The sequence below is a fragment of the Bombina bombina genome, chromosome 1 (assembly GCF_027579735.1).
Source record: "Bombina bombina isolate aBomBom1 chromosome 1, aBomBom1.pri, whole genome shotgun sequence".
NCBI classification, from domain to species: domain Eukaryota; kingdom Metazoa; phylum Chordata; class Amphibia; order Anura; family Bombinatoridae; genus Bombina; species Bombina bombina.
The window spans coordinates 1,023,736,839-1,023,761,499 of NC_069499.1; the positions used below are offsets into that span (position 1 = coordinate 1,023,736,839).

The window sequence follows — 24,661 nt, forward strand, 5'->3', positions numbered from 1 at the left end:
CCAGGTAGTTTATTGCACCAAACACGGCACTTGTAAGGCAGTAGGACAGGATAGAGAAAGTTTAAAATTACCGCAGCCTAAAAAGCAGGTGCAGCCGTTTGGCTCATATAGACTTCAGCTCTCGTGTGGGTCCGAGCCCAGCTGAGTGCCACACTCAATCGCCTGGGAACGCTACCAGGACAAGTGGCGGAGAGCGGGGAGCTGCTGGAATCGGCGTCCTCTCACAGCGCCGGCATGTAGCCAATCTGCATGTCTCCTCCCCCACCGGAAGTCCAGCTGTCTACTACATTATACTAAAGCTAAAATTAACCCTACAAGCTCCCTAATTAACCCCTTCAATGCTGGGCATTATACACGTGTGGTGCGCAACAGCATTTAGCTGCCTTCTAATTACCAAAAAGCAAAGCCAAAGCCATATATGTCTGCTATTTCTGAACAAAGGGGATCCCAGAGAAGCTTTTACAACCATGTATGCCATAATTGCACAAGTTGTTTGTAAATAATTTCAGTGAGAAACCTAAAGTTTGTGAAACAATTTGTGAAAAAGTGAACAATTTTTTTTATTTGATCGCATTTGGTAGTGAAATGGTTGCATGAAATATACCAAAATGGGCCTAGATCAATACTTTGGGTTGTCTACTACATTATACTAAAGCTAAAATTAACCCTACAAGCTCCCTAATTAACCCCTTCAATGCTGGGCATAATACACATGTGGTGCGCAGTGGCATTTAGCGGCCTTCTAAATACCAAAAAGCAATGCCAAAGCCATATATGTCTGCTATTTCTGAACAAAGGGGATCCCAGAGAAGCATTTACAACCATTTATGCCATAATTGCACAAGTTGTTTGTAAATAATTTCAGTGAGAAACCTAAAGTTTGTGAAACAATTTGTGAAAAAGTGAACAATTTTTTTTATTTGATCGCATTTGGTAGTGAAATGGTTGCATGAAATATACTAAAATGGGCCTAAATCAATACTTTGGGATGTCTTCTAAAAAAAAATATATACATGTCAAGGGATATTCAGGTATTCCTGAAAGATATCAGTGTCCCAATGTAACTAGCGCTAATTTTGAAAAAAAGTGGTTTGGAAATAGCAACGTGCTACTTGTATTTATTTCCCTATAACTTGCAAAAAAAGCAAAGAACATGTAAACATTGGGTATTTCTAAACTCAGGACAAAATTTAGAAACTATTTAGCATGGGTGTTTTTTGGTGGTTGTAGATGTGTAACAGATTTTGGGGTTCAAAGTTAGAAAAAGTGTGTTTTTTTCCATTGTTTCCTCATATTTTATAATTTTGTTTATAGTAAATTATAAGATATGATGAAAATAATGGTATCTTTAGAAAGACCATTTAATGGCGAGAAAAACGGTATATAAAATATGTGTGTGTACAGTAAATGAGTAGGAGGAAAATTACAGCTAAACACAAACACTGCAGAAATGTAAAAATAGCCTTGGTCCCAAACGGACAGAAAATGGAAAAGTGCTGTGGTCCTTAAGGGGTTAAACAAATTAGATAATAGAAGTAAATTAGAAAGTTGTTTACAATTGTATTCTCTATCTGAATCAAGAAAGAAAAAATTTGGGTTTCATGTCCCTTTAAGTCAAACCTGACTCCCTCAAAACTATCAATATTCTAATTACGAGAATTATAAGCAGTGTGTCATAACTTAGCATATAGAATAAAACTCTTATAATGCACTCAGTTTGTTGATAGTTGCTGCTTTCCCAAAATGTTGTAATTTAACTACCCCGGCCGCTGGCAGTAGTTCCCTACAGCTACGAACGCCAAAGACGCGTCAGCAACGGGTACATGGATACCCACATCTACAACAGCTCTCTAGGTTATATACAGTTGTGACCTGTTTCCATGTTTTAAGTCATAAAGCTTTGCTTTTTTCACAAGATCCGGTGCTCCGCAATCCAGTTTGTTGTTCCTGTAGTTCCCTATGAACTAAGGATCTAAGGAAAGTAGAACAAGTCTGAAATAGTGCATAAATATCTCTCTTTGACTCAAAAGAATTAGCTTTAAATGTTTGACAGCATGGAACTTATCTAGTAGCCCTTCTGTAAGGTTTTGAATTAGAAGTCTAGGTTGCACTAACTAACTATATAGGAGAGTTCTATAGGACAACCGCTAATACATATAAACATTGTGAACAGTAAATAAACGATACCTGTAAAGTAGGTGACGGTAAAATACAAAATTAAAAGTAGTGTCCAGACATAGATATGAGGACAGAAAATGAAGGTTGGGATAGTAGGGAATATCCAGTTCAGCAGAATCAGCTATATAGCCAAAAAGGAGCCGGTATGTGAATCACTGTTATATCGTGTACAAGAGTCCCTGAACTGTCCGTTTCTTATATTGTCTTTAACCTATGCTGGCTTTCTTATGACGATCTCTATATCTGGAGCTATTGCGCCTGTTACTCCGCACTCGATCTCCAACAGGTTTGGGCTCCCACATCCAGACTACCATCATCTCATCTTCTAGCACTTTAATGAAGAAGCGAAGCACCGCTGACATCCGCAACTGCTCATGTATCCTGTAGAGCAGGGGTGTCAAACTGGCGGCCCGCGGGCCTCATGCGGCCCTCAACCTAATTTTGTGCGGCCCACGCCACCTCCATGAAAAATATTAATTATAATATGCTTATTACTTAAAGAGCGAGTGCGCTTACTGTTAGGGATGCACATACATTAAAACATACGTTATTAAAAAGAAAAAGACAGATAAGTGCATAATGATTTCTTTAACACATGCAGTTCATTACTATGGTAGCACTGATTTCCCACATCATTTCTGTCCATTCCTTTCCATCATTTTCTCTTTAACTAAAATCAAATACTTTATATATATTTCTATGTATTTATTATTTTATATTATGTACAACAGGTATGTCTATCCCTATTATAAACAGTGGGTCGCACATGGAGCGTGTGTCTCACCTTCTTAAAATCATTAGAGTGCATTTCCTCAAGCCAGAGTAAGTTAATTAGGAGTTACAGAACACAATCTTTTGAAATGTATACAGTTATAGCAAATGCCACTGCACTGTTTAGCAATGACAAGATATGTAGGTAGTGTGCGGCCCACGTGAGTTGTACTTGTATGGAAAATGGCCCGCGACTAAAATGAGTTTGACACCCCTGCTGTAGAGTAACAACCGTTCATCCACCTGTCTACAGAGCGGTAAGTGTAAGGCCGCTGTTGAGTGTGGTTGGGTCCGCATAGTTATATTACCTTCAGCACAAGATGCATTCACACCGATTTTGGGGGCCACAGACCGCATGGACAAGCTGGAGAGAGACACCAGAGATATACACACCTGTAGTGTAACTGCGTAAGTAAGTTAGTGTCTCTCAACCCCAGTGATGTCTTAGTTTCCAAAATTGTTGTTTCTGGAAGTCAGGATCCTATATGTTCAGTGAGAGTATGATTTGCTTTAGCTGAAGTATTCCTTTCCATCTCTATGTGAGCAGCTCCCTCCAACGCTGTCAGTATGCTGTCCTCAAGTCTGGAAAAATTATCATGCAGCAAAGAATCCAGTGTCTCTAATAAAGTTAGATGGGAAAGCTCTATTGTAAAGCTTTAGTGTAGAATTGGGAGGATGTATTCAAGTTAGCCGCTGTGTGTGGGGGGGGGCTAGGTAGAGGTCGGTCTCGTGGAAGGCCACAGCTGCTCTCTTCTCCGTTCCAGTATCTAAGAGTCGAGATTGGCCGTGTTATTTGTAGCAAAAAGATCAGTGAGTCTAGTATAGTCGAAATAGCCAGAGATTAATCTTTGATGGTGTCTTTTGTGAGTGATACGCAGTAGATATATCAGCTCATCTGATCAGACTCTGAAATAAGCGGCCATCTTGGTTGCCGCACGGAAGCGTCCCCCATATCCAATTGTTCTAATTCCTTTCTAAGGACTTCAGTTTTACATTGTGCCATCTATAATGTGTTCCCCTTGGTAATGCTGACCACTTGGAAGGGCACGCTACTGACAATTTAACCCTTTTACAACCATGTTTGATATGTAAAGATGTGTTAGTAGGCTGTAGACTCATCTGGGACAGCCTTCTCTTCTGAGGACGATTAAACAGAAACCAAGGACCCCCACCTGCTGATGAAGTAGCAAAATAAGTGTCATTTAATTTTAGGTTGGAGATATCAGACCTAGAAACTATAGGATTAATTATTCCAGTCCCTTTAGAGGAACAGAATCAAGCGTCTTTTTCTAACACTTACTTAATATAGCCTTATGCATGTCCCAGGCATTGTTGAATTCCAGATTCAGGATAAATTTGAGGAAGCATTTATTTACAGAAAGGGTGGTGGATTTATGGAATAAACTTCCATTTGAGGTGGTAAACACAAAGGGGCCCATTTAACAAGCTCCATAGGGAGCTTGTGGGCCCGTGTTTCTGGCGAGTCTTCAGACTCGCCAGAAACACAAGTTATGAAGCAGCGGTCTAAAGACCGCTGCTTCATAACCCTGTGCGTCTGCTATGAGCAGGCAGACAGGAATCGCCAGAAATCAACCCGATCGAGTACGATCGGGTTGACACCCCCGATTGGCTGCGAGTCTGCAGGGGGCGGCGTTGCACCAGCAGCTCTTGTGAGCTGCTGGTGCAATGCTGAATACGGAGAGCGTATTGCTCTCCGCATTCAGCGAGGTCTTGCGGACCTGATCCGCAGTGTCGGATCAGGTCCGCAAGACCTTTCTTAAATAGGGGCCAAAGACTGTAAAGGAATTCAAAAATGCCTGGGACATGCATAAGGCTATCCTAAGTAATGAGTAACATGTAATTTGGGTAGACTTGATGGGCCTTTTTGGTTCTTACCTACCGTCAAATTCTATGTTTCTATGTAACACTTCCAAATCTTCAGGGCTTTCCAGATTTGGCCCTTATTAATACAGGAGTCATTTCTGAGGTTTCAATAAGACAATGTCACTGCGTTGGTTTACATCAGTCACCAAGGCGGTACTCCAAGCACCTTAGTGATTAAAGAGGTAGCAAACATTCTGACTTGGGCAGAACACCTAGATTGCATAATTTCTGCAGTCCACATTCCAGGTGTGGACAACTGAGAGGCAGACTTTCTAAAACACCAATACCTTCATCCTAGCGAATGGTCCCTGAATCAGGAGGTTTTCGACCCGATTGTGAGTTGTTGGGGCAGGCCAGATGACAATCACAAGTTACCCCAGAATTGTGTGAGATCTCAGGATCCACAGGCGACTCTTACAGATGCTCTAATAATTCCCTGTTCATTCAATCTGATTTACATCTTCCTCTTTTTGTGTTACTATCCAAGGTAATAGCCAGGAAAAAGCAATTAAAGGACCACTAAATACATTAGAATTGCATAAATAACAAGTGAATAATAAAAAGACAATGCAATAACACTGAATTTTACAAAAGCAGATTTTTTTTCTAGCAAATTTATTTTTTCACCCTTTTGCCTGCCCACTGTACCATGTGACAGACATCATCCAATCACAGACTAGTATACGTATACCCTGTGAGCTTGTGCACATCCTCAGTAGGAGCTATGCCTCAAAAACTGTGCATATAAAATGTGCAAAATTTGAAAATGGAAGTAAACTTTAAAAATTCTTAAAAAATTGTATGCTTTTTCTGAATCATGAAAGTTTAAGTTTGACTTGAGTGTCCCTTTAAGGGCCTCTGTAATACTCATTGCTTGGCATGGCCTTGCAGGACTTGGTACGCAGATTTAATACAATTTTCATTCAGCCAACCTTGGCGTCTTCCTCTCAAGAAGGACTTTTTCTCTCAAGGTCCCTTCTTTCATCACGACCTGAAATTTCTCAATGTGACGGCATGGTGTTTGAACGCCTAATTTTGTCTCAAAGGAGTTTCTCTGATCAAGTGATAGACACTTTGATTCAAACTTGAAAGCCTGTTGTTATAGCAGGAGCATTTATCACAAGGTGTTGGAAATCTTTTCTTACCCTGTGTGAGACTAAAGCTTTATTGTTAAAATTCTTTGTATATTACATTCTTATAGGATGGTCTGAAAAGGGTTCAGCCAGTTTCCTTAAAGGGACAGTCTACTTGAAATGTTTTATTGGTCAGAGCCATGGACATTTTGGGTCACAAAAGAATTTAGAAATTCTTATTCTTTGTTAAAGGGACACTGAACCCACATTTTTTTTTTCGTGATTCAGATAGAGCATGACATTTTAAGCAACTTTCTGATTTACACCTATTATCATATTTTCTTCATTCTCTTGGTATCTTTATTTCAAATGCAAGAATGTAAGTTTAGATGCCGGCCCATTTTTGGTGAACCTGGGTTGTTCTTGCTGATTGATGGATAAATTTATCCACCAATAAAAAAGTGCTATCCAGAGTTCTGAACCAGCAAAAAAAAGCTTAGATGCCTTCTTTTTCAAATAAAGATAGCAAGAGAACAAAGAAAAATTCACAATAGGAGTAAATTAGAAAGTTGCTTAAAATTGCATGCTCTATCTGAATCACGAAATAATTTTTTTGGGTTCAGTGTCCCTTTAATCTATTTCTCTGGTATATTTGATAGTGGGAAAGTTCCCCCCAGAGAAAACACAATTTATGTTAACCTGATAAATTTATTTCTCTTGTGGTGTATCCAGTCCACGGATCATCCATTACTTGTGGGATATTCTCATTCCCAACAGGAAGTTGCAAGAGGACACCCACAGCAGAGCTGTAATATAGCTCCTCCCCTAACTGTCATAGCCAGTCATTCGACCGAAAACAAGCCGAGAAAGGAGGAACCATAGGGTGCAGTGGTTACTGCAGTTTAAATTTAAAAATTACCTGCCTTAAAATGACAGGGCGGGCCGTGGACTGGATACACCACAAGAGAAATAAATTTATCAGGTAAGCATAAATTGTGTTTTCTCTTGTAAGGTGTATCCAGTCCACGGATCATCCATTACTTGTGGGATACCAATACCAAAGCTAAAGTACACGGATGAAGGGAAGGACAAGGCAGGTACTTAAATGGAAGGAACCACTGCCTGTAAAACCTTTCTCCCAAATATAGCCTCCGAAGAACCAAAAGTATCAAATTTGTACCAAGTCGCCGCCTTGCAAATCTGTTCAACAGAAGCCTAATTTTTAAAGGCCCAAATGGAAGCCACAGCTCTAGTTGAATGAGCTGTAATCCTTTCAGGAGGCTGCTGTCCAGCAGTTTCATAGGCTAAGCGGATTATGTTTCTTAGCCAAAAAGAAAAGAGAGGTTGCCGAAGCCTTTTGACCTCTCCTCTGTCCAGAGTAGACAACAAACAAAGCAGATGTTTGACGAAAATCTTTAGTAGCTTGTAAGTAAAACTTTAAAGCACGGACCACGTCCAGATTGTGTAATAGACGTTCCTTCTTCGAAGAAGGATTAGGACACAAGGATGGAACAACAATCTCTTGATTGATATTCTTGTTAGATACCACCTTAGGTAAGAACCCAGGTTTGGTACGCAGGACTACCTTATCTGTATGAAAAATCAGATAAGGAGAATCACATTATAAGGCAGATAGCTCAGAGACTCTACGAGCCGAGGAAATAGCTACCAAAAAAATAACTTTCCAAGATAAAAGTTTGATATCTATGGAATGAAGAGGTTCAAACGGAACTCCTTGAAGAACCTTAAGAACCAAATTTAAGCTCCATGGTGGAGCAACAGGTTTAAACACAGGCTTGATTCTAACTAAAGCCTGACAAAATGCCTGAACGTCTGGAACATCTGCCAGACGCTTGTGCAAAAGAATAGACAGAGCAGAAATCTGTCCCTTTAAGGAACTAGCTGACAATCCTTTTTCCAAACCTTCTTGGAGAAAAGATAATATACTGGGAATCCTGACCTTACTCCATGAGTAACCCTTGGATTCACACCAATAAAGATATTTACGCCATATCTTATGTTAAATTTTCCTGGTGACAGGCTTTCGTGCCTGTATTAAGGTATCAATAACTGACTCGGAGAAGCCACGCTTTGATAAAATCAAGCGTTCAATCTCCAGGCAGTCAGCCTCAGAGAAATTATATTTGGATGGTTGAAAGGACCCTGAAGTAGAAGGTCCTGTCTCAGAGGCAGAGACCATGGTGGAAAGGATGACATGTCCACTAGATCTGCATACCAGGTCCTGCGTGGCCACGCAGGTGCTATCAGAATCACTGATGCTCTCTCCTGCTTGATCTTGGCAATCAGTCGAGGGAGCAGAGGAAACGGTGGAAACACATAAGCCAGGTTGAAAGACCAGGGCGCTGCTAGAGCATCTATCAGTGTCGCCTTGGGATCCCTGGACCTGGATCCTTAACACGGAAGCTTGGCGTTCTGGCAAGACGCCATGAGATCCAGTTCTGGTTTGCTCCAACGATGAATCAGTTGTGCAAAAACCTCCGGATGGAGTTCCCACTCTCCCGGATGAAAAGTCTGACGACTTAGAAAATCCGCCTCCCAGTTCTCTACACCTGGGATATGGATAGCTGATAGGTGGCAAGAGTGAATCTCTGCCCAGCGAATTATTTTTGAAACTTCTAACATCGCTAGGGAACTTCTTGTTCCCCCTTGATGGTTGATGTAAGCTACAGTCGTGATGTTGTCCGACTGAAATCTGATGTACCTCAGAGTTGCTAACTGAGGCCAAGCCTGAAGAGCATTGAATATCGCTCTTAGTTCCAGAATATTTATTGGAAGGAGAGACTCCTCCTGAGTCCACGATCCCTGAGCATTCAGGGAATTCCAGACTGCACCCCAACCTAGAAGGCTGGCATCTGTTGTTACAATTGTCCAATCTGGCCTGCGAAAGGTCATACCTTTGGACAGATGGACCCGAGATAGCCACCAGAGAAGAGAATCCCTGGTCTCTTGGTCCAGATTCAGTTGAGGGGACAAATCTGTACAATCCCCATTCCACTGACTGAGCATGCATAGTTGCAGCGGTCTGAGATGTAAGCGTGCAAACGGCACTATGTCCATTGCTGCTACCATTAAGCCGATTACTTCCATACACTGAGCCACCGAAGGGCGCGGAATGGAATGAAGAACCCAGCAGGAATTTAGAAGCTTTGATAACCTGGACTCCGTCAGGTAAATTTTCATTTCTACAGAATCTATCAGAGTCCCTAGAAAGGAAACTCTTGTGAGTGGGGATAGAGAACTCTTTTCCTCGTTCACTTTCCACCCATGCAACCTCAGAAATGCCAGTATTACGTCCGTATGAGACTTGGCAATTTGGAAGTTTGACGCCTGTATCAGGATATAGTCTAAATAAGGGGCTACTGCTATGCCCCGCGGCCTTAGGACCGCCAGAAGCGACCCTAGAACCTTTGTAAAGATTCTTGGGGCTGTAGCTAATCCAAAGGGAAGAACTACAAACTGGTAATGCCTGTCTAGAAAGGCAAACCTGAGAAACCGATGATGATCTTTGTGTATCGGAATGTGAAGATAAGCATCCTTTAGATCCACTGTAGTCATATATTGACCCTCCTGGATCATTGGTAGGATGGTACGAATAGTTTCCATCTTGAACGATGGAACTTTGAGGAATTTGTTTAAGATCTTTAGATCCAAAATTGGTCTGAAGGTTCCCTCTTTTTTGGGAACCACAAACAGATTTGAGTAAAAACCCTGTCCCTGTTCCTCCTTTGGAACTGGATGGATCACTCCCATAACTAGGAGGTCTCGTACAGTGTAAGAATGCCTCTCTCTATCTGGTTTGCAGATAATTGTGAAAGGTGAAATCTCCCTTTTGGGGGGGAAGCTTATAAGTCCAGGAGATATCCCTGGGATATAATTTCCAACGCCCAGGGATCCTGAACATCTCTTGCCCACGCCTGGGCGAAGAGTGAAAGTCTGCCCCCTACTAGATCCGTTACTGGATAGGGGGCCGTTCCTTCATGCTGTCTTAGAGACAGCAGCAGGCTTTTTGGCCTGCTTACCTTTTTTCCAGGTCTGGATTGGTCTCCAGACCGTCTTGGATTGAGCAAAAGTTCCATCTTGTTTAGCATTAGAGGAAGTTGATGCCGCACCTGCCTTGAAGTTTCGAAAGGCACGAAAATTAGACTGTTTGGCCCTAGATTTGGACCTGTCCTGAGGAAGGGCATGACCTTTTCCTCCAGTGATATCAGCAATAATCTCCTTCAAACCAGGCCCGAATAGGGTCTGCCCCTTGAAGGGAATGTTAAGTATCTTAGATTTTGAAGTCACGTCAGCTGACCATGATCTAAGCCATAGCGCTCTGCGCGCCTGTATAGCAAAACCAGAATTCTTAGCCATTAGTTTAGTCAAATGAACAATGGCATCAGAATAAAAGAATTGGCTAGCTTAAGTGCTCTAAGTTTGCCAAGTATGTCATCCAATGGAGTCGCTACCTGTAAAGCCTCTTCCAGAGACTCAAACCAGTACGCCGCAACAGCAGTGACAGGGGCAATGCATGCAAGGGGCTGTAGGATAAAACCTTGTTGAATAAATATTTTCTTAAGGTAACCTCTTATCCATTGGATCTAAAAAAAAAAAGCACAACTGTCCTCGACAGGGATAGTAGTACGCTTTACTAGAGTAGAAACTGCTCCCTCCACCTTAGGGACTGTCTGCCATAAGTCCCGTGTGGTGGCGTCTATTGGAAACATTTTTCTAAAAATAGGAGGGGAAGAGAACGGCACACCTGGTCTATCCCATTCCTTATTAATAATTTCTGTAAACCTTTTAGGTATTTGGAAAAACATCAGTACACACCGGCACTGCAAAGTATTTATCCAGTCTACACAAATTTAAATGTAGAAATATTAGAATCAGGTATCTTTCCTGAGTCATTAACATCACCCACTGACTGAAGCTCTCCTTCCTCAGCTTCTGCATATTGTGAGGCAGTATCAGACATGGTTCTTAAAGCGTCAGTATGCTCTGCATTTTGTCTCACCCCAGAACTATCTCGCTAACTTCTAAGTTCAGGTAGTCTGGCTAATACCGCTGACAGTGTATTATCCATGACTGCCGCCATGTCTTGTAAAGTAAACGCTATGGGCGCCCTAGATGTACTTGGCGCCATTTGAGCGTGAGTCCCTTGGGCGGGAGTCAAAGGGTCTGACACGTGGGGAGAGTTAGTCGGCATAACTTTCCCCTCGTCAGATTCCTCTGGTGATAATTTTTTTAAAAACAGAATATGATCTTTATTGCATAAAATCAAATCAGTACATTTGGTACACATTCTAAGAGGGGGTTCCACCATGGCTTTTAAACATAATGAACAAGGAGTTTCTTCTATGTCAGACATGTTTATACAGACTAGCAATGAGACTAGCAAGCTTGGAAAACACTTTAAATCAAGTTAACAAGCAAATATAAAAAACGGTACTGTGCCTTTAAGAGAAACAAATTTTGTCAGAATTTGAAAAACAGTGAAAAAATGCAGTAAATCAAACGAAATTTTTACAGTGTATGTAATAGGCTAGCAGAGCATTGCATCCACTTGCAAATGGATGATTAACCCCTTAGTTCAAAAAACGGATCAAAAAAACGAAATAGATGTTTTTTAACAGTCACAACCAACTGCCACAGCAAGCTGTGGTCCTACCTTCCCCAATAAACTACTTTGGAAAGCCTTTGAGCCCTTTAGAGATGTCCTGTAGCATACAGGGGACTCCTGAGGGATGCTGGATGTCACAGTTTGTAATTTTAACTGCACCAACTGTAACTTTTATACTATAACAGTGGAAAGCCTCAGTAAAACTGTTTCAAGTCAAAATTTAAGCCAGCCATGTGGAAAAAACTAGGCCCCAATAAAGTTTTATCACCAATGCATATATAAAAACGATTAAACATGCCAGCAAACATTTATATTGCAATATCATAAGGGTATTACCCCTGGGAGTAAGCATGATACCAGTCGTTATTAAATCACTGTATTCAGGCTGAACTTACATTAATCCGGTATCATCAGCATTTTCTAGTGTTTTCCATCTCTAGAAAAAATTATAACTGCACGCCATTCTCTCGCTGAAGTTACCTCATCTGTGTAATCCCCTCAGACATATGTGAGAATAGCAATGGATCTTAGTTACAACCTGCTAAGATCATAGAAACCTCAGGCAGATTCTTCTTCTATTTACTGCCTGAGATAAAATAGCACAACTCCGGTACTATTTAAAAATAACAAACTTTTGATTGAAGAAAATAAACTAACTATATTTAACCACTCTCTCCTACAACATCCTAGCTTGTTGAGAGTTGCAAGAGAATGACTGGCTATGACAGTTAGGGGAGGAGCTATATTACAGCTCTGCTGTGGGTGTCCTCTTGCAACTTCCTGTTGGGAATGAGAATATCCCACAAGTAATGGATGATCCGTGGACTGGATACACCTTACAAGAGAAAGTTACTACTCCAACTACTAGAGCAGTTGCAACCTCTTGGGTTTTCATGAACCATCAGGGTTTTGCCGTTTCCATTGAACAGATCTGTAAGGAAGTTACTTAGACATCTTAACATACTTTTACCAAATTTTATAAGTTTACCTTTCTTATCTGACGCTGCTTTTGGTAGGAAAGTTCTGCAGGCCGCTGTGCCTGTTTAATATCTTTACCTGCCTTAACTGATCATGGTAGTCTCATGGACTTCACAGTTAGGGTATAAGATTCCCATTTGATAGCTTATGGACTCTCACCAACTTATGAAAGAAAACAAAATGTATGCTTATCAATTTCTTTAATGATGGTGAGAGTCCACAGGGTTGTCCATGTTTTCTATACAGTCTGCTTTCCTTACTTACTTTTTGCCTTATCCTAGTGGACTGGACTTTAATCCTACTTGTGATGGTTGGTAGATGCTCAGGTAAGCATACATTTTGTTATTTTTAGGATTTAAGTTTATGCTTTAAAGATTGTTGTATTGATGTACTATATTATATGTTGTGTTGATATTAAAAAGGGACATGAAACCCAATTTTCTTTCATGTAATCGGCAAGAGTCCATGAGCTAGTGAAGTATGGGATATACAATCCTACCAGGAGGGACAAAGTTTCCCAAACCTCAAAATGCCTATAAATACACCCCTCACCACACCCACAATTCAGTTTTACAAACTTTGCCTCATATGGAGGTGGTGAAGTAAGTTTGTGCTAAGATTTATATTGACACTGACAAATCTACTTATTTATTTAAAATGGAGTATATTCGTTCTTTGTTAAAAGAAGTGTTAATTACTTTGGATATTGAGGAAGCCAGTCCTCTTGAAGTTAAGACTAGTAAACGTTTAAATGCTGTTTTTAAACCTCCTGTGGTTACTCCAGAGGTTTTTCCTATTCCTGATGCTATTTCTGATATGATTTCGATAGGGTATCGAATAGGATTCAGAGTAAGACCTCCTGTGAGAAGATTTTTTCTCTCTCACGCATCCGAGCAAATCCAGTAAAAGCTCAGGCTTTCCTGAAGTTTGTTTCAGACCTGGAGTATTCAGGGGTAATCATGCCAGTTCCTTTTCAAGAACAAGGTCTGGGGTTTTATTCAAATCTATTCATTGTCCCAAAGAAGGAAAATTCATTCAGACCAGTTCTGGATCTGAAAATTTTGAATCATTATGTAAGAGTACCAACTTTCAAGATGGTGACTATAAGGACTATTCTGCCTTTTGCTCAGCAAGGACATTATATGTCTACAATAGACTTGCAGGATGCATACCTTCATATTCAGATTGATCCAGAACACTATCAGTTCCTGAGATTCTCTTTTCTACACAAGCATTACCAATTTGTTGTTCTTCCATTTGGCCTAGCAACAGCTCCAAGAATCTTTTCAAAGGTTCTAGGTGCCCTACTCTCTGTAATCAAACAGGGTATTGCGGTGTTTCCTTATTTGGATGTTATCTTGGTACTAGCTCAGTCTTTACGTTCTGCAGAATCTCACACAAATCAACTACTGTTGTTTCTTCAAAGACATGGTTGGAGGATCAATTTACCAAAAAGTTTCTTGATTCCTCAGACCCTTTTTAGGTTTCCAGATAGATTCAGTGTCCATGACTCTGTCTCTAACAGACAAGAGACGTTTGAAATTGGTTGCAGCTTGTCGGCACCTTCGGTCTCAGTCATTCCCTTCAGTAGCTATGTGCATGGAAGTTTTAGGCCTCATGACTGCAGCATTGGACGCGATTCCTTTTGCTCGTTTTCACATGAGACCTCTCCAGCTTTGTATGCTGAATCAATGGTGCAGGGATTATACAAAGATATCACAATTAATATCCTTAAATCCCAATGTTCGACACTCTCTGACATGGTGGTTAAATCACCAGCGTTTAGTTCAAGGGGCTTCCTTTGTTCGGCCAACCTGGACTGTGATCACTACAGATGCAAGTCTTTCAGGTTGGGGAGCTGTTTGGGGATCTCTGACAGCGCAAGGGGTTTGGAAATCTCAAGAGGCGAGATTACCAATCAATATTTTAGAACTCCGTGCAATTCTCAGAGCTCTTCAGTTTTGGCCTCTGTTGAAGAGAGAACCATTCATTTGCTTTCAGACAGACAATATCACAACTGTCGCATATGTCAATCATCAGGGTGGGACTCACAGTCCACAAGCTATGAAAGAAGTATCTCGGATACTAGCTTGGGCGGAATCCAGCTCCTGTCTAATGTCTGTGGTGCATATCCCAGGTGTAGACAATTGGGAGGCGGATTATCACAGCCGTCAGACTTTACATCCAGGGGAGTGGTCTCTCCATCCAGATGTGTTTTCTCAGATTGTTCACATGTGGGGTCTTCCAGAGATAGATCTGATGGCCTCTCATCTAAACAAGAAACTTCCCAGATACCTGTCCAGGTCCAGGGATGTTCAGGCAGAAGCAGTGGATGCGCTGACACTTCCTTGGTGTTATCATCCTGCTTACATTTTCCCACCTCTAGTTCTCCTTCCAAGAGTGATCTCCAAAATCATAATGGAACAATCGTTTGTGTTGCTGGTGGCTCCAGCATGGCCACACAGATTTTGGTACACAGATCTTGTTCGGATGTCCAGTTGCCAACCTTTGTCACTTCCGTTAAGGCCGGACCTTCTATCGCAAGGTCCGTTTTTCCATCAGGATCTCAAATCATTAAATTTGAAGGTATGGAAATTGAACGCTTAGTGCTAAGTCATAGAGGTTTCTCTGACTCTGTGATTAATACTATGTTGCAAGCTCGTAAATCTGTCTCTTGAAAGATTTATTATCAAGTTTGGAAGACTTACATTTCATGGTGTTCTTCTCATATATTCTCTTGGCATTCTTTTAGAATTCCTAGAATTTTACAGTTTCTTCAGGATGCTTTGTAAGGGTTTGTCTGCAAGTTCTTTGAAGGGACAAATCTCTGCTCTGTTTTATTTCACAGAAACATTGCTAAACTTCCTGATATTCACTGTTTTGTACAGGCTTTAGTTCGTATTAAGCCTGTCATTAAATCAATTTCTCCTCCTTGGAGTCTTAATTTGGTTTCGAAGGCGTTACAGGCTCCTCCATTTGAGCCTATGCATTCTTTAGACCTTAGACGACTTTCTTGGAAAGTGTTGTTCCTTTTGGCTATCTCTTCTGCTAGAAGAGTTTCTGAGCTATCTGCTCTTTCTTGTGAATATCCTTTTCTGATTTTTCATCAGGATAAGGCGGTTTTGCAGACTTCATTTCAATTTTTACCTAAGGATGTGAATTCTAACAACATTAGTAGAGAAATTGTTGTCCCTTCCTTGTGTCCTAATACTAAGAATTCTTTGGAAAGATCCTTACATTCTTTGGATGTGGTAAGAGCTTTGAAATATGTTGAAGCTACTAAAGATTTCAGGAAGACTTCTAGTCTATTTGTTATATGTTCTGGTCCTAGAAAAGGTCAGAAGGCGTCTGATGTTTCCTTGGCTTCTTGGTTAAAGCTTTTGATTCATCAAGCTTATTTGGAGTCGGGTAAAACCCCGCCTCAGAGAATTACAGCTCATTCTACTAGATCAGTCTCCACTTTGTGGGCTTTTAAGAATGCAGCTTCAGTTGATCAGATTTGCAAAGCGGCAACTTGGTCCTCTTTGCATACATTTACTAAATTCTACCGTTTTTTATGTATTTGCTTCTTCAGAAGCAGTTTTTGGCAGAAAAGTTCTTCAGGCAGCTGTTTCAGTTTGAGTCTTCTGCTGATGTTTTAAGTTTTTCTTGTAAACTTATAATTTGGGTTGTGGATTATTTTTTCAGCAGAAAATGGCGGTTTTTATTTTTATCCCTCCCTCTCTAGTGACTCTTGCGTGGAGTTCCACATCTTGGGTATTGATATCCCATACGTCACCAGCTCATGGACTCTTGCCAATTACATGAAAGAAAACAATTTATGTAAGAATTTACCTGATAAATTAATTTCTTTCATATTGGCAAGAGTGATGAGGCATGCTTTTTTTGTATAAAGTACAATTATTTTCAAATTCCTTTGTTGATGCTTTCTACTCCTTTCTTTATCACCCCACTACTTGGCTATTCATTAAACTGAATTGTGGGTGTGGTGAGGGGTGTATTTATAGGCATTTTGAGGTTTGGGAAACTTTGCCCCTCCTGGTAGGATTGTATATCCCATACGTCACTAGCTCATGGACTCTTGCCAATATGAAATAAATTAATTTATCAGGTAAATTCTTACATAAATTATGTTTTTTTCCTCATGTTTTAGAAAAGCATACAATTTCAAACCACTTTCTAATTTACTTCTATTATCTAATTTGCTTCATTATCTTGATATCCTTTGCGGAAAAGCAAATCTACATAGGCTTAGTAGCTGCTGATTGGTGGCTGCCCATAGATGTGATTGGCTCACCGATGTGCATTGCTATTTCTTCAACAAAGGATAGCTGAAAAATAAAGCAAATTAGATAATAGAAGTAAATTGGAATGTTGTTTAAAATTGTATTCTCTATCTGAATCATGAAAGAACATTTTGGGGATTAAATGTCCCTTTAAAGAGGATGAGATATAGGTCACCGATCACACTGGAGGCAATCCGGCTGTGGAATAAGACCGCGAAAGGATTGAGTTTATGCAGACCAATATCACTAGCGAAACCTATTAGGTTCCTACTACCAAAAAATATAAGGAAATTAGTAGATAAATGGGACAATAAGGGGTTATATAGGGTGGCTGATTTTCTGCCAGGATCCAAGATGCTCACGTTCAATCATATTAGAGATCGAATCGAGCCGGAACAATTGCATTGGTTTCTTTATTTACAGATTAGGTCAGCAATAGTAACATATATGTCACACGCACAGGGCCAACATCCTACAGAACTTGAGAAAATGGTAATGACAGGAACTAGAGGGAAAAAAATGATTTCTCGAATCTATATTTTAATCCAGAAAAGTAAATATGAATCCAAGTTAGAGGTGACTGAGAGATGGGAAAGAGACGCATTAAAGACCTGGGGGATAGATGACTGGAATGAGATGACGTTGAACTCCTATAAGGGTCTGATAAGTGCAGACATGAGAGAAAATTGTATAAAAGTAATGTACAGATGGTACTTGACGCCGGTAAGGACAGCTCACTACTCTGTGACACATAATGGAAATTGCTATAGAGGTTGCCCAGAAAGGGGCACGTTTAAACATATGTGGTGGGAGTGTCAGGAGGTCCAAACATTATGGGAAAAGCTTTCAGAACTGATAGGAAATTTGTTAGAGGAGAGAGTGTCCCTCACAATGTCACAAGCGTTACTTCATGAAAGGGTGAAACCATTTAACACAACAATCAACAAGTTTATTAGAATCCTATGCACATGTACGAGAATTTGCATAGCCCGCCATTGGAAGGTTGGCGTACCCTCATGGCAAGAGGTTATGGGGAAAATTACGGACACATACACTATGTCAGTTAGCAGCTTGGCCACAGGGACAATTAGAACAATTTAATAAGATTTGGTTTTATTGGATGTTGAGAGTAGGAACATCAACAGAGATAGGTAGAAATAGGGCAACTATTGAGATGACAAGAACAAGAGAAGATCGGAATCGAGTGGATAATGGGAGTTAAACTAGGATGAATCGTGTATAGAAGGAATAGGAGATAGGTATAAGTAAAATAGAAGTTAAGGCACCTCCTGGAGGGGAGGGGGGATGGGGTGGGAATTTGTTGGGGAGGGGGGTTTGCTGGGTAAGGTTCTAGTTGAATGCAATATGAGTACAGGGAGTTTTGATTCTTCAATGGGTTTAAAGACACACACCATGACAATGTCAAGAAAAATTTTCAATAGAATATGTTAAAGGATTTGTGGTGGAATGCTAATTTTCAGAAGACACCTGTACAATTATGTAAATGTGAATGATATTGTTTATGTACCATGGTTGTAAACTCTATAATCAATAAAAACTATTTCAATATAAAGAGGATGAGAACAGTTACACATAAACACTCAACTAATGACATCAGAAAGATAAGGTGTCTAGATATATTGGCATAAACAATATTAGATAAGATTCTCTATATTCTTTTATATAATATTTTTATTACACATGCATATCAAAAAGAGGGCTTCTGAAATCTGTTACCTGAATGCTGTTTCCTGAAGTTTACTTGGCTGTCGCACACTCAGATATAGCATGCAGGAGTCAAGAACCTCTAGTAAGTCACCATCTCCTGAAAGGAAGACTTGTTTGCATCATGCAGTATTACCATTTCAGGCACAAATGTCACAATAAGTATGTCCTAGTGTTACCTACAATAAAAGAATCCCTAAGGTTTCAAAAACTCCTCTATCCCCTGATTACAAAGCTACAGTGCTTGACATGCCACTCAATTTTGTCCAAACACTTTTCCCTGTTAGTCCTTTAAATCTGTGCCACATGGCTTCATTGTAGCCACATTCCCAGTCATTTTATTAAAATGCATCCTTGCTGTCTAAGTCTCCAATAGTTATTCTTTCAATCTCAGTGACACACATTATCTGTGCAGTCTCATTGTCATACAAGAAAATAATATTGTCCCCACGCCTAATTAATGGGCACACCACCGAGCAGATTTTACTAACCACCTGGCTAAAATTTAAGACAATATTAAGCTAAAATTAGATTTTTTGCAAATTAAAGTGAAGGTAAACTTTGGTGAATGAAAGCCCGGTTTTTAAAAATACTATTAAAAACAGAGGCACTTTCAGTCATCAAAGTTTACAAAGCAGCCGTTTTGTTAAAAAAATTACCTTTTTTTCTTTTCACTGCTACAGCAGCTTCCCCCACCTAGAGATCCTCTATTCACACGTCAGTAATGACTAATCCGGCTTCCTCCAATCACAGCATGGCCTCATGCAATGACAACCCTGGGGGGAAAGCTGTGATTGGAGGAAGCAGGATTAGTCATTGCTGACGTGTGAATAGAGGATCTATATGTGGGGGAAGCTGCTTTGTAAACTTTGATGAATGAAAGTGCCCCTGTTTTTAATAGTATATTTAAAAAACAGGCTTTCATTCACCAAAGTTTACTTTCACTTTAAAACATTAAATACGTTTATAATAAATTATGCAAAAATTTAAGCTTTAGATTACTTACTCAACATTTATAAATAACAGAAAATGTTACAATACTTGAAGTATTACACTGCCCCTATCTGGCTACTTCATAACGTCACCCAGCTGGCAAAGTTTTCCGTGGCGTACAATGAATATGGTGCCTACACCAATGTAATTGATAACTCTCACTGTGTTAGCCTCACACACAGTGGCCCTGATGTCTCACCCACTCCAAACCCCAATATCATGCACAATGCCATGAACCTCTCAACCAGTCACAAACACACCGTCACTAATATTTTAACCATTCCCACTGTAACACATGGTGATAAAGAATTCTCACTCACAATTATATTGCTCTCTCACCTAGTCCTAGTGCCACACACAGTGTACCTAAACCTTCCAGTAAGGCCAGCTGCAATTTGAAGCCTAAAGTGTGGCTGTAGATGGGGCTAGCACGTGCGCTGACAGGAGCTTGAGAGCGTAAGGAGTTCAAAAAAGCTGGGAGAGCATCTTTACATACACGCTGGCGAAGGAAATCTCTGCATGAAGAAACTAGAGACTCCAGCACCTAAAAGAATGAGAGATGTTAGACAGAGTCAGAAAAAAAAAAGTCTAAAAATGTGACCATTTAACAAGAGAGTTTCAGAGTGTACTGGTGAATATACCTGAAAGGCTCTAAGCAGGACTAGCGGGCCATCCTGTAGCAGCCTCTTCACTAGACTGGGCCAGATTCTGTGAGCAAGCGGCAATAGTACATCTTGCTGAGTCTGCAGGATAACCAAGGACAGCCTCAGAGTATCTAGAGCCTGTATGAAGACAAGTATGTCAACTCTAGAGCCATGCTGGGATTTATGTGCATCACTTTCAGTACAACTATAACTAAGTATCCTCCACTACTAACCAAAGTGACCTTCTAATCTCACTGCAACATTACAGACCTACCCTGCTTAAATGTTTCAGCTTCATTTACTTCTTCTTCTGTTACGACCACCCATACACCTACCATTCCCAATTTATCCTTATCCCTGATTATACTTAAATGTATCTTTTTCTTCCTCTAACCCGCATAGCCCACTAGCTCCATGCAGAAGCTTGTTAATATAACACTCCAGCCGTTTCACTCTCAGACTTCTACCTGTAGGCGAATCTTTGCATCACTGTGGGACAAAAAGTGTATGCATCGCTCAGCTACCTCCTTAGAAATCTTGATGTGGATTGGCATTGGGGGCTTCTTCTCATCATCAACAGGTTCTGAGGGAGGTGGCACATCTAGAGGATTGAAATGACATTGTACTGTAAAAATATATCCTCTTTATTATGTTCACTAATTGTTTATTTTACCTGCTGTTGTGTATTAAAGAGGAGTACTATAAAATTGGATTTTGCATGTATTTTTAATGAATTTCTCCTGGTATTTCATCTCCTAGCCACTAGGAGGAGGCAAAGATTCCCAAAGCTCTAACAGCACTTAATCCTTCCCACCTCTCTGGTATTCTAGTCTTTTCTTTGCCTCCACAGAAGGAAGGTGAAGAATTGAGCTGCTCCAGATTCTTTGTTGAGAGGGGTTCTCAGCCCGATTTGAGGCTCATTTTCCCCTAAGAGAGCTGCTACTGAGAGAAGATTGAAGCATTGGGTAGTGAAGGAGTTAGTCACAAGCCTGCCACAGGTGTCGCAGGGACCAGTCCCTCAGCCTTCTCCTGTTAGGCTGTTGAAATACTCCACACATAGATCATCTGCTATCAGATGCAGTCTTTTCTGCAGCCAGTTATCAGGCCCAGCGGCGCAAATCCCCCTCCCTAACTTTCCTGGCCACTAGTCAGCGTCAGGTGGAGAGTTCAACAAGCCATGGGATATTTGTCAGGATTAAAATAGGAGTCAAGAAGCGAGTATTTGCTAGCACAACCACAAAACACAGGATAGTAGTAGATATATAGCAAACTACCTGTGGTATATAGGAGTGCGTAGTTCCGAAGAAAAATCCAAAAGCGAGGTCAAAACATTCCGAGGTCGTGGCAGAGAGCAGTGCCTAATATGTTCTCACTCTGTTTCCTCAATAGAAGGTAGTGCTTAAAATGTTGCTCCAGGATTTAAAAGGTTTGTGTGGTCTGTAGTTTTAGTGGCTATGCCTCCTCCAAGTATGCGCAAAAGCTCTATGTCCGAAAGTCATCCTAAAGTTACATTATCAGGTTCTTCTGCATCATCAAAAGCAAAAAAGCGGTGCTTACCCCCAGGGTGTATGATGACGGGCTTCTTCTGCGCTGATCCAGTGTGTCTTCGGCGCATGCACTATGCTGACATTCCTATGGGTGCTGGCAGGAGCCAGAAAAAGATGTCTCGATCCACCAACGTCAAAAAGCTGCAGGGAGAAACTGTATGTATTGACTGAACTAGAGGGGGGTAAACTCCCCTCAGAAAGAATACACAAATAGCACTCCTGAGTTCTATCTCATAGATGTTACCTGAGGTGTAATTAATTGCAAAAGACTACTGTCCACTGTGGTGGATGTTACTTGCAAATGGGTCAAGATAGAAGCGAAAACGTTGCAAAAATGCATATTAAAATTTAACTTTTATTGCTACTACGTTAAAATGTACATAAACATATACAAAACACACAATTAAAACTACGAATAGGGGGGATATGGATCAGCGCGTTAGTTGTATAAATAGTAGTAGTAATAGTACATGATACAGGTAATATAGCAAGCTGAATATCCAAATCTCACCAGAGATATTTGTTAAGGTTGCTGCTATATGTGCAACTATACAGCTATTACTCCTAGGTACTTATCAGTATGATTCAACAGCTCAGAGTGAAACTGGGATATTAGTGAGCATAAACTTGAGGATTGAGTATTACTCGATATATATGTATTTTAAGGATCTATATAAGTGAAATTGGTGACTTAATGCAGTTAGTCACCACATTAATTAGATTCGGCGGGTATACTGTCTAGCCCCACCGACTAATATTAGAGTTACCTCAAATGTCAGTTAGATACAAGTGGTTTATTTAAGTTCTTTAGTATTAGCAATTCACATTCATGTGCTGACATTCGGTGTTTTATGATTGGTTGTATATACCAAATATCAAGTGGATACGAGTGGTCTGTTCAGACCCTATGATATTAACAATTCACATTTGTATGCTACCACTCAGTATCTATACTTGGTTATATAGCTACCATTGTTACAAGCTTATAAAATGAGATTGGTTACCCATAGCCACTATATGCATATATGTGTACTTTATCCCACTAGATCAATAGTAGCCTCATAGGTTCAGTATTAGAGGTTATAGGTTCAAATATCAGCAAATATCACATCTGCAATTTGTATGCTCAATCTACTCATAGTATTTGCAGTCAGTGTGCTGCATAATCTGAGATAGTTACAAATTGTAATTGAGGCCGGTTCTATATGTACATTTTGCAACCAGCCTTCTGCGCAATTTGAAAACCTCAATATAATTAGAGTAGCTTTTAGTTATTTTATTTGGGATGATATAATTGCTAGCTTACCATTTGTAATATCATACAATGGATTTAAATGCTAGCTTAGTACAAAGTGGTTGGGATAGATCCTTTATTGTGTTTGTGCTTCACATATGTTAGTTGCAGCTGTGTGTCTCTGATTCACTTTGTAACTAAATTGTAGCCATCGTTAGTAACGGTTGTATATAGACACTGTATATATATATATATATACTAGTCTTTTAGTTAATGTACTAAATCACAGGTAGCACCCTTGTTGAAGTTACAAAGATTTGAAAGTTAAATACCGGTAAAGATTATCATATCTCAAGTGATCTGGTGTCTGCAGTCAACACACTGCATGAAATATCTTAGGAGTTAATGACTCATCATATACTCTGGATCAGAACCAGTAATGTGAATAAAATTTATTTAAAGTATCTATAATCAGAGTGCTGTATGTTATCGATACCCCAATATAACATAATATGCATAGATGTGCTGCACACTAAATAACTGAGTTATAAGTTCACTGGCATAACCAAACTGTTGAAAGTATAGCGGTGAATAAGCTGCTGGGACACGCTGGTCGTTCCCCTCTAAGCGCTTCCTAAAACACAGGAGCTCACTGGGCCCCTCAACAATTCCCTAACATGTTTCGCCGCTTGTCGGCTTTTTCAAAGGGTGCGCGCGCGGCGCGCGAAACCGGCTTTAAATACTGTTGGTTCCATGATCTACCGCCTCCTGGGTGACGTCATACGGACCCGTATCTAGGAACTCTCTGGGTCCTAAACATTGTCATGTATGTTCATCTTAGACAGGTACTTGTGTTCTGCATCCATATCGCAATTAGTACTGTTTATATAAAACGAAAAGAGAATATTGTGTATTTATAATAAATGCTGGATGTTAATAATACAAAAATAAATATTGTTGGAATACACAGCTGCTCGTTAGCTGCATGAGGTGCTAGTGGAGGTGATACTAATTTGCCAAACAACTGTTAACATATTAATGTAAAACATAGGTGAAATTCTACATTATGATTTTTAAGTGTAATGTACAGATATTAGTAGTAGTGGCACTTAATACTGTGCATTGTGCAAAAAATACATTAGTGCACTATGTGAAGTGCTGTAATAGTAAAATAAAATGGATAATGTGAAAATCGTGTACATAGAATAATAATAATAAGAATAACACTTCTAACAAATTAATATATATAAAAAATATGCATATAGTGGCTATGGGTAACCAATCTCATTTTATAAGCTGGTAACAATGGTAGCTATATAACCAAGTATAGATACTGAGTGGTAGCATACAAATGTGAATTGTTAATATCATAGGGTCTGAACAGACCACTCGTATCCACTTGATATTTGGTATATACAACCAATCATAAAACACCGAATGTCAGCACATGAATGTGAATTGCTAATACTAAAGAACTTAAATAAACCACTTGTATCTAACTGACATTTGAGGTAACTCTAATATTAGTCGGTGGGGCTAGACAGTATACCCGCCGAATCTAATTAATGTGGTGACTAACTGCATTAAGTCACCAATTTCACTTATATAGATCATTAAAATACATATATATCGAGTAATACTCAATCCTCAAGTTTATGCTCACTAATATCCCAGTTTCACTCTGAGCTGTTGAATCATACTGATAAGTACCTAGGAGTAATA

At 40.0% G+C, this 24,661-nt stretch overlaps 1 protein-coding gene across 2 annotated transcripts in view; it reads right to left on the reverse strand.

Moving 5' to 3' along the window:
• The window catches only part of TTI1 (TELO2 interacting protein 1), a 66,092-nt gene that overhangs the window by 21,823 nt on the left and 19,608 nt on the right, over window positions 1-24,661 (reverse strand). For both annotated transcript variants that reach the window (XM_053718150.1, XM_053718082.1), the window contains exons 4-7: window positions 20,626-20,759; window positions 20,156-20,296; window positions 19,854-20,058; window positions 18,534-18,621 (exon numbers count right to left, since the gene is read on the reverse strand). In XM_053718150.1, the coding sequence (XP_053574125.1) occupies window positions 18,534-18,621; window positions 19,854-20,058; window positions 20,156-20,296; window positions 20,626-20,759 (568 nt within the window). The remainder of the gene's footprint in view (window positions 1-18,533; window positions 18,622-19,853; window positions 20,059-20,155; window positions 20,297-20,625; window positions 20,760-24,661) is intronic.